A 10,944-nucleotide genomic window follows, 5' to 3' on the forward strand; every position below is an offset into this window, starting at 1 on the left:
AGATCTGTTTACAGAATGGCTTTGTAACTAGTTTGGGTACAACTTAGGACAGGCAGTGGAGAGAAACAAGAGGGAAATGCTTCTAACACTATTACCATCATTCCAATTTTCTTTCCTTTCTCAACTTGCCTAAGAATATTTTTCATCAAGAATCAATCTGAGAGGTAGCTTGGAGGATAATTTTGAATCATGCTCTATTGTTTTAACTGTTAAATTCAACCTCAGGGAGCTATGAGCTGTGGTGGTAAGAACCTTTGGAATCATCAGTTGTAAAGAGACCCTTTAACAGGATTTTACCCAGTCTTTCTTGAGGGAGTTTAAGCCTAAATAATAAGAATGAGGGAGAGGCAGGGATAGAAGAGGATGTATAGTTTCCCTTCTTGCTCCTCACATTCTTACAAAACCATTATTTTTCCAATTTTATCTAGGACCTTCCATTCTGTTATCTGTCTCCAAAAACCAAGATAGGGAAACCAAGTTATATTATCTTGAAGCCTGCAAAGGCCCTATGGAGGGCCAAAAAAAGAAGGGAGGAACAAGACTGCCTCAGCGTTTGTCACTCTGACTTCCCAGCATAAATAGGCCCAGAACCATGAAAACATTGTGCCTCCTCAATGTCTTCCCCTTCCCTGTTGATAGCAAGTACTCAGAGGGCTGTGTGTAAGACACTGTACTGAGCGCTTACACAGACTACCTCATTTAATCTTCCACTCCTATGAGGAGGCTACTTTATTCTAATTTTACAAAAGGTGAAACTAATGCTTGGCTATTAAGTGGTAGAGCTGAGATTTGAACACAGCCTAATTTCTGAAACCATGCTCCTAAACTTCCTTGCTACATTGCTGTCTTAGTCTTCCACAGCTGAGTTTAAGAAAGTAGGGATGTCAGGGGTAGAGTGAGGTTGCTGTTTTCAGCTGTCACTAAATTTTCATGCTAATTATAGAGAATGAGACAATTACTACTAGATCAGTAGATGAAAGCTTATTGCAGCTGTCAATCTTTTTTGGCACAACTGAAATCACATTCATCGATTCTGTATTTCTTAGGTCCTACTGTTCACTTTGGGATTACCCAAACTCAGAAGTTGGTCAAATGCTTGTAAAATGATAGTAACCTTCAGAGGAGTGTATCTTTCATTCTCTTAAAAGCTGGAGAAACAATAATCAGTAAATAAAAACATACTTGCCGTTGGCTGGCCAGTTAGCTTAGTTGGTTACAGTGTGGTGCTGATAATACCAAGGTCCAGGGTTGGATCCCTGTACCGGCCAGCTGCAAAAAAAAAATACCCTCCAAAAACCAAAACTTGCCATAGCTTGGATGCCTGTTTTGTGCTGGGTGCCTTACAAATATTGCTACTAACTCAAATAGGTGCTATTATTGCCTTCATACTTATCAATGAGAACATTAAAGCTCAGGGATAATAATAATAGAATAATTTCTCCAAAGGTCACACTGCTAGTAAGTAGTGGGGCCAGGATTCAAACCCATTGTTTCCAAAATCTGTGCTCATATTACACTAGAGAAGAGGCTAGGAGTGGTGCTGAATGGCAAGATTGTCCAATGGGGACCAGCAGGAAGAGCAAGTAACATCAGCATTCTGGCATTATTAAAGGGGTAGGCAAGGTCAGTGCTCATCTCGAGGTTTGGCCATGAACTTCCTAGAGGCCCAGTTTAGAGTCTCTTGCTTGACAGAGTAAACACAGAGAAGGGATTATGGTGTGGTAAGAGTTAGCTTTTAAATTCAGGAATCCTTGGTATACCAAATATCTGCAGTTTCATGAAGACCCTGGCTCCTGTGCAAAAGGTCACATGGATCTTCTGGCACGTATTAGCTCATCATTTTAACTAGACTAGGAGGAGAGATAAAACAAAGAGATAGTGCCACCTAAAAGACATAAAAACTCATAGTAATGGCCAGACTCTGTGCAGACTGTGAAGAGACTAGCTTACTCTGTTATCACCCTGGATAGAAAGACATGCATAGAATCACAAAATCAAAATATTTATTTTGTTCTTTTGCACATGACACTGTTAAAACTTTCCAACTACAGCAATACTGCTCTCCAGGAGCTTACAATCTAAAACAGTCAACATTAATCGTAGACCCAGTGATTAAGGCATTATATCAAATGCAGACTTTGTATCTTTAAACATATCTTTTGAAGAAGCAGCTGGAGAGGGCATGATCAAAATTAAATGACATGAAAATGTACCCCTTGCCCCCTCCCCCGGCCCAGCTCCTTACAAGGAACCCCGTGTGACTAGAACCCAAGACCAGTACTCACAGCCTGAAAGGGAATTCTGGAATTCACTACAGGTAGTGAAGAAACCTTAATTTCTAACTCCCTGGTGGACACTGAAGATTCCCTGTTTGTGGGCAATAGGGGTGCTGAGTGTTCTGCCACCATAGCCTAGAGACAGCACCTAAGGTTCTGTAACTCTGGGGGGAGGTACTGTGTAGCCTTTTCCCAGCCTTATAGAAATTCCACTGGGGCACTTGCTTCTTGAAGCATGCTTAAGTTGTCCAATAGGCTTATCAATACCAACTTTTGGTTGTTATTTATATACACAGCATAGCAATGTCCATCCACTGAATCAGGAGGGCTAGGGAGATTTAATAAAGTAGACATATGGGATAGAAGACTGAAAAGATAGAAAGGGAAAAGGAGGACAGAGTAAGGGGCCAGAAAAAATGGGGATACAGTCTTCCAATAGATGTGAACAGGGAAGGAGGGAAGAGAGGGTTGGAATCCAAAGGGAACAAAGAAGTCAGGCATTAAATTCCAAATGAACAGGGATAAAGAAATGAAAGTTAATGAGATCATTCTATAATCACAATCCTAGAGCTCAAGAAAGATGGAATTTAAGCTTTAACTTTTTTCTCCTTCACTAGCTTCATCCTTTGGCAATCTAGTCTAAGAATCACTGAAATTCAGGTTTTTCAGGAGATTATCTCTATCCTGAATACCTGAAGACCTATCCCAAACTGTTCCTCTCTGTGAGTTTCAAATTCATAGCATTTTGTCTTAACTGGCCTTGATTTTTCTGACCTTGCTGTTTAAGTCCTGTTCCTGGAAGGGTATTTTATAGCAGCTCATGCCGAGACTTCTAGAGAGCACCAGAATCACTACTACTAAACATTTATTTTTATTTATTTCTCATGATTTTATTATTCCTTGGCTTCTGAGACAACAACAGCCTATTTACACCTTAACGTTGGACTCTGTCAGTACCTGTCAAAGTATCAGCACTACAAGGGGATGAGAGAAAAGCACATAGCTCTAGCTGTTGGTTCTTTGATTTTAACCTCAATTCAGTGGGCTCATAATCCTCTCCTGGTTCAAAGCCATAGAAGTACACATTCCTCACTCTCCAATATTTAACTGGCACCCACAGAGAAAGTACAAACTTCAAAACCACAACACAAGCCAACAGGATAGCTGTGCTTTGTCTGCTCTGCCCTGAGGCACAATTGGATCTAGCACCAAGGAGGGCAGGATTTAACAGACCAGCACAGGAAGAATCACTTTACAGAGGTAGTTTGGACTGGAAACAAGACTGCAGTATAGACTAACAACTGAACAGAATATAAAAATCCAATGTGATTCTTCATTAAGAAAAGAGGTTTTGGCCACTTGTGATTTAATTAAGCCCCCAAGAGTAACAAAGATGGTCACGTGGAAGATGAGGGTCTGCCTGGTATGGGCATGGATATTGAGGGCTGAGGAAACTATGGCCATCAGAAGACCACACTCTAAGTCTCTCCAAAGAGAAAGCTGTGCTTTTGCACTTCTGGCCCATGACTGATGGATTTATACTTCAGATCAAAGGCCTCTCCCAACTTTCAAACTACTTCCAAGAAACCACAGATCTTTAAAAATAGGACTAGTGATTTCATACATGTGCTTGGGTACACATACACACAGATGGAGCTGACTAAATGTGGAATGATTAAGTATTGACCAACAGCATTTACTAGGTAAGTTAAGCCCAGATATACCACCTACCAATCAGCAATCCAAATTCCCATGCTAAATACCAGGTAGCCCACCTCTGATACTTCTTTAGTTTAAAGCGGAGATTCTCAAAGTATGGTCCGCTGACCATCAGCAGGAGCATCACCCAGGAAAACTTAGAAATGCCAATTTTGGAGCTCTGGAGTTGAGATCCAGCAACTAGTGTTTTTTTTTTTTAAGATCCAAACCCGTGGCCTTGGTGTTATCAGCACTGCATTCTCCCAAAGTGAGCCATGGGCCAGCCCGAGCAACTAGTGTTTAACAAGCTCTCCAGGTGATTCTAATGCATGCTGAAGTTTGAAAATCACTGGCTTAGAGGCAGACACATGAAAACAATAATGAGAAAAAATAATTCAAACTCTTTTGATTCATTCAGATGGGACAAACCAGGGTACCAAGTCAAAGTAAAATGCCAAGGGTTTCATTTAAAAATATCTATTTCTATTTTCTCAAATTGATTGTCATTTTTTTTTTATTGGCAAGTTCATTCTAATCAAAATGTTAAGTGGAAACACAAGTTGATGAGCCAGCCAAGAATTCACTCTGCAAGCTCTAGGTCTCTGTTTAATCTCAAACCACCCCTATGCACACCACAAAGATTTTAGTGCAACACATCACACCTAGAGAAAGGCATAATGTATTTCCCACTCATTGGATCCAAAGACTAGAACTTAAAAGTTTGAGTTCTGGGTTTAGTTGGGCAAGTATGTTCCTCAGCTGCCATCAACCCTGGCTGAAATTAATCCTGTTCTATCACTGAACCAGAAAAAACTCGCCCAATTCACATACTGTCAAACAAACAAACAAACAAACAAACAAACAAACAAACAAACAAACAACCCAGAAGATTAAAAAAGGAAGCAGATGATCAAGTCACTGAATAGAAAACTACCTGGATTAGACAAGAACATATAATTTGGATCTAGAATGGTGGTGGTGGGGGGGGAGAACACATCCCATGGGTGGCTTTTCCTCAAGGGAAATAGGAATCTCAGCTTATTGAAAAACAGTTTGGGAGGTTACCACTTTAGCTCAGGGACTGTAAACTAAACCTCTCTTGAGCACGTTGTGTGTGTGTGTTTGTGTGGAGAGAGAGAGACAGGAGCAAGAAGGGATGACTGGAGCAGGAATAATGTTTGGGAGGTTACTACTTTAGCTCAGGGACTGTAAACTAAACCTCTCTTGAGCAGGTAGTGTATGTGTGTTTGTGTGTGTGTTCAGCAGGTAGTGTGTGCGCACGTGTGTCTGTGTGTGTATGTGTGTGCGCACGTGTGTCTGTGTGTGTAGAGAGGAGCAAGAAGGGATGACTGGAGCCGGAATCATGTCTTCCCATCTTGAACTAATTCCAAGTGCAATCAGTAAGGCCACACCATGGAGTCTGACATTAATGGCAATGCTCTGTGATGTCCACTACCACTGCCTTTTTCCAGCTGAAGAGAAAGTACCCTGTACCGGCCCCTGCTGCTACTGCAATGCAGAGGTATCCGTTGTAGGTCATGAAGATGAGCATGAGAAAGTAGCTGACGACCACCTGGATGATATGCAGCACTGTTTGCAGGAGGTGAGGAAAGCTCAGCATCTGCTGCCTGGAGAGTAAACAGACACAACAATCAGGGACTCCTATGAGCTCTGCAGATCAGAAGGAAGGGGGAACAGCTATAGCCATGAACTGGACTGCCTCACAGCCACCCTGGCAACTCATGGGTACTTGTGTATGTGTACATTGTTTCTTGGTCCCTGGAAATGAAACACCCTATGGCTGTCAGTTTTATAAGCATTGGTCAGATATGGTTATATGCCAGTTAGGAGGAACAATTTTGGGGAGGTAAAGGGAGGAGTAATCCTGACTTATGTCTACCTTGGATCCTGAAATGGAAGCCTTAAACCCTCCCACACTTATTTGCCTGAACATTTCAGGCCTTCCACCTATTGTAGAAGTTCACATTCTACAATAATGAAAACAGAATTGAGGGTTGGGTTGTGTAGTGGATGTTACTTAATTAGGGATCAGGAGACGTGGCTACTCATCTCCTGTGTCACCTTAGGTAAGTAACAGCCCTTTTAGGCCTCATTAAGCTCATCAGTACAATGGAAATAAATAATACTGTTTGTTTGAAAGCAGGATGTTGATCTACAGGGTTTCTTAAGGTCCAATCTAGTTTTAAGACCTACATTTTTATTACAACTGAATCTCAAAAAGCATTTACTGATCTATGGAAAAAACCAACAGTCATTCAAATACTTAGGAGAAGTTAGTACTGTTGTATATTATAGACAAAATGAGAATAGAGCTGGCTAAGTATAACTTCTTATAGAAAAGAATCAATTGCATTCTGCCATTCTTTTATATTTTGACTTGAATTTCTTAACTTGTTCATTATTATTTTGGCAGATATTTTAAAATATGGATTCCTTACTTACCTTCTTCCAAAGTGACCAATACTTACAACTCAGAACAAACATTCATCTTTGCAGAAGGGTTCCTATCATTCCTTCTTTGGCCTGTTCATGACCCACAACCCCAAACCTCCAAAGACAGTTTTGATCAAGGTCAGTTTTGATAAAAGTCATATATGAGAGTACTCCAAAAAGTTCATGGAGCTGTATTATCTTTTAATTCTTTTTATCCATGAATTTTTTTTTCTTTTCTATAATTTTTTTCCCACGAACTTTTTAAAGTACCCACATAGAATCATTAACTCAAGAAGCTGATGCTAATAAAATAGCTGCTTTGGGCTGGCCGGTTAGCTCAGTTGGTTAGAGTGTGGTGTTGGAACACCAAGGTCAAGGGTTTGGATCCCTGTACCAGCCACCCGCCCCTCCACCCCCACCCCCAAATAGCTGCTTTGCTGCTTAAGTAATTCAGCTATCTATAACTTCCATCTGGATCTTTTTAATCTTCTTACCCAACAGTTTTGTGTGTCTCCATAAGGACGGTTCCATTTGGTCCTGGGACAGGCATGGAATTGTAGCGAATGCTGACTTGTGACTTACGCAGCAGGCTCTCTCGAGCTATCTTGAGTCCTTCATAGAACATTGCTAGTAAAAACACTGCCACAAAAGCTCCAGCCATTTCTAAGCAGGGAAGGAAAAGATGGTGGTATTGTCAAACATGTGCAAAATGATTAGCCACTGTGTTGTCCAGCTAGAAAGACAACATAGAAAAAATGCTACTCCCAGTTTCTGAATACATTATATTGTTACCTCTTCATCTGCCCATACAGGAGAAGAACAGCTAAGGTGGTGTTAGTTAAAACTGCTGCTTCTGCAGAAGAACATATTTACTTTCTGATTGAGATACAAGAAAATCACTTGAACGACAATAACCTTTTGGTCTGGCTGCTTGCTGTCATTAAATTAGCTTTGTTACACTGAAACACACAATGTAGAGTATGGAAAAGGGGAATAACTTATTTTTAAGTGCTGACTACATATCTTTTTTTTTTTTCCTTTTTGTCTTTTTTCGTGACCAGCAACGGATCGCAACCCTCAGTGTCGCGCCCGTACCGGACCTGGACCGGCAACGGGATCGCAACCCTCGGTGTCGCGCCCGCACCTCGCTCAGCCAGTGAGCGGCCGGTCTGTATGTGGGATCCGAACCCTCGGCGGGAGCGCTGCCGCGCTCTCAAGCAGCGCACTGTAGCAGTGCGCCACCGGGCCGGCCCCTGACTACATATCTTGAATGGACATTTCAATTCTGTCTTTTCACACTGTGACGTACTGGTAATGATATGAATGCACTCACTACTGTCATTTGCAACAACATGGATGGACCTTGAGAGAATTATATTAAGTGAAATAAGTCAGGCACAGAAAGAGAAATACCACATGTTCTCACTTACTGGTGGGAGCTAAAAGTAAATAAATAAAATCACACACACACAAAAAAAAACTGGGGGGGAGGAAGACATAACAACTACAATTCCTTGAAGTTGATACGACAAGCAAACAGAAAGGATATTGTTGGGTGGGAGGGGGGGAGGGAGGAGGGAGGGAGGTTTCGGTAATGGGCCACAATAATCAACCACATTGTATATCGACAAAACAAAATTAAAAATAATAATAATAATAAATAAATAAATAAATAAAACATTACATGAACTAAATGTTCCCCTTCTTCCCCAAACAAATTGATTTTGTGGATGCAAAGATACACCTGGTACCTAAAGCAGTCTGACTATTGAGCTTGTGCAATTTGAATTTAAAGCACACTAATGCAACATAACAGACACAAAGAGATGGGTGATCAGCTACCCCCAGACTAGGAGTGACTCTAAGATGGGTCATGCCAAGATTTGGGAAGTATGTGGACCACAGTTTGGTACACTAGAAAGAGCACTAATCTAGGCAACTCTAGAAGGTCTGGATCTTTGTCCTAGCTCTGACATACTAACTATGTGATTTAGGACAAGCCATTTCACTATCCGAGCCTTAATTTATCAGTAAAATAGAAGAATTGTGCTAGAACAATAGTTTTTAACCTGTGGTTATTTTGTGGTATTTGAATTTGACTGCAGTCTTGTGTATAGGACCAACAACTTATCAAGCAAAGAAATACTCTGGAAAAGATGAAAGGAAATGGATTGCAAAAGACTTCTATCTGTTATCTAAATTATTTTTCAGAGCTCTAAAACATACACACGTCATTTAAGGGAGGTGTACTGAAGGACAAAAATAAGTATTGAGTATCCCACCTTCTAGGTAGGAAACAGGAACCAAGATGCTTAGGTATCATGACCATATTGGTTCAGTAATTAGGACAGAAAGAGGTGCTGGGATTCCAAATTCTTTGTCTCTGTGTCTCATGTGACTGTCACCTTCAAATACCACTTTATTTTTGGCTTACTCACCTCCAGCTGTATTGATCACCAAACCGGAAAACAATAGTTCCACATTCTTAAAGCCAAAGTAGAAGGTCATAGGCTGCCAGAAAACCAAAACAAGTCAATTAGAGATGACTGAAGATCCTTTTCAAGCAAAGTAGCTTAGAACATTTAAAAGTCGCAGGTCTGGATAATAAGAGACATTCAATGAAGTGGCAGGCTTTCTCCCTCATTTTAGCATCACTACCACAGGCACCAAGCACGAGTACTCTCCTGTTCTCTATCATCAACTTTGTTTTTCTCTTTTCTACACAAAACATAATGATGTGAACTAGATTTAGAAAAGGGTCAATTTTAAAAGAAGGGACTACAAGGGCCGGCCCGTGGCTCACTTGGGAGAGCGTGGTGCTGACAACACCAAGTCAAGGGCTAAGATCCCCTTACTGGTCATCTTTTAAAAAATAAATAAGTAAATAAAAATAAAAGAAGGGACTACAAGGGCCGGCCCGTGGCTCACTTGGGAGAGCGTGGTGCTGACAACACCAAGTCAAGGGCTAAGATCCCCTTACTGGTCATCTTTTAAAAAATAAATAAGTAAATAAAAATAAAAGAAGGGACTACAGAAGAAAGAACCCTAGAAATCTTGATCTGGCGTGACTCTGTAACTAACTGGCCACATGATCTTGGGCAAATCACTTGACTAGTTTGGGTCTGCTTTAGTTTTTCCTCATTGGTAAACTGACCTTTAAAGATAATAACCTTCCAGTGCTAAAATTCCATTATTTCTATTACCCAAGTGTGGTGGAAAGGGCTGCACTGCCTCTCCTCTGGCACTCACCATCATCATCATTACACTGCTGTCTCCTCCGCCGTGGGAGTGTGAGGCTGAAGTGGCCGGGTGATGGTGAGAAGGTGGCATGGTGCTGTTCTGGTCCATACTGTTCATCCCCATATGATGGAAATGAGCCATTTTTCAAGGAAAAGTTGAAAGTCAGCAGAAGATTCTTTTAAAAAAAAGAATTATACATAAAACTTAAGGATATAAAAATGTTGTTTCTTGTTAAATACTTCCTTATTCTGCAGAATTATTTCTTTTTAGATATGTTTAATATATGTTCAAATTTAAATAGAGATAAGGAAAAGAAAAGCAGCTTCTCTCGGTTGCAGGAAACACAATTTGCAATAACATACAAATGGATGCCATTAATAAAATTTAACTGCTCTAAGCCTTTCTAATTATAAATGTCAGTAGATAAAAAGCAGTACTTCAGATAATTCACCTAACTGGGATGGCCTGTGTTTAATCAGGATATTCAGATTACATTTTCACATATAGGACAACCAGCCTTCAGCTAATTTAAATTAGAAGAAAGGTCTCTTGCTGCCCTAGGCAAGTAGTGTGCTCAGAATTTAGATACAAATTCAATCCTACCAGGACATTAGAGTTAAGGACATAAAAAACAAGGTAGAAATTGGATATTCCATATTGAGTTAAGTCCAGACAACTGCATTTTCAGCCTTGTATCTTTACTACCAGATCAATGCTTTACTGCAAAAGCCAATTTAGCACATGGGGAGTGATAACTCCTATAGCTGGGCTGGGGTGGTGGAGTATGAGGTTGGGGTGTGTGTGGAGAGAGAGGTGTTGGTGGATTCTCTTTATGTGTCCCTCAATTCCAGTTTGTAGAAGAAAGAGTAGCTTTGGAAATTCTAAGTAGGTTTAGGAGCTTGCGCATGCTTCTCATTATTTCTTCAATCAATAAATATTTATGAAGCTCCTATTATAGTCATCCCTCAGTTGTCCATGGAGGACTGGTCGCAGGATCCCTGCAGACACCAAAATCTGAGGATACTCAAGTCCCTTATATAAAATGGCATAGTATTTGCATATAACTCATGCACATCCTCCCACATACTTTAAATTATCTCTAGATTACTTATACCTAATATAGTATAAATGCTATGTAAATAGTTATTTTATTGTTTTTTTAAATTTGCATTATTTTTTATTGTTGTATTTTTTTTTTTTTTTTTTTTTTTTTTTTTTTTTTTTTTTTCCGTGCCCGCCCACGGACCCCACCCCCCCTTGTTCCCCCCCCCCCCCG

General features: G+C 40.4%; 1 protein-coding gene across 1 annotated transcript in view; it reads right to left on the reverse strand.

The window, feature by feature from the left end:
• Positions 1-4,302: 4,302 nt before the first annotated feature.
• Positions 4,303-10,944, reverse strand: part of SLC31A1 (solute carrier family 31 (copper transporter), member 1) — a 31,520-nt gene continuing 24,878 nt past the window's right edge. Inside the window, exons 2-5 of the mRNA XM_008568750.1 lie at positions 9,678-9,843; positions 8,867-8,939; positions 6,923-7,091; positions 4,303-5,602 (exon numbers count right to left, since the gene is read on the reverse strand). Coding sequence (XP_008566972.1) covers positions 5,401-5,602; positions 6,923-7,091; positions 8,867-8,939; positions 9,678-9,809 — 576 coding nt within the window. The 5' untranslated portion in view covers positions 9,810-9,843 and the 3' untranslated portion in view covers positions 4,303-5,400. The remainder of the gene's footprint in view (positions 5,603-6,922; positions 7,092-8,866; positions 8,940-9,677; positions 9,844-10,944) is intronic.

The sequence above is a fragment of the Galeopterus variegatus genome, unplaced genomic scaffold (assembly GCF_000696425.1).
Source record: "Galeopterus variegatus unplaced genomic scaffold, G_variegatus-3.0.2 Scaffold437, whole genome shotgun sequence".
NCBI lineage: Eukaryota > Metazoa > Chordata > Mammalia > Dermoptera > Cynocephalidae > Galeopterus > Galeopterus variegatus.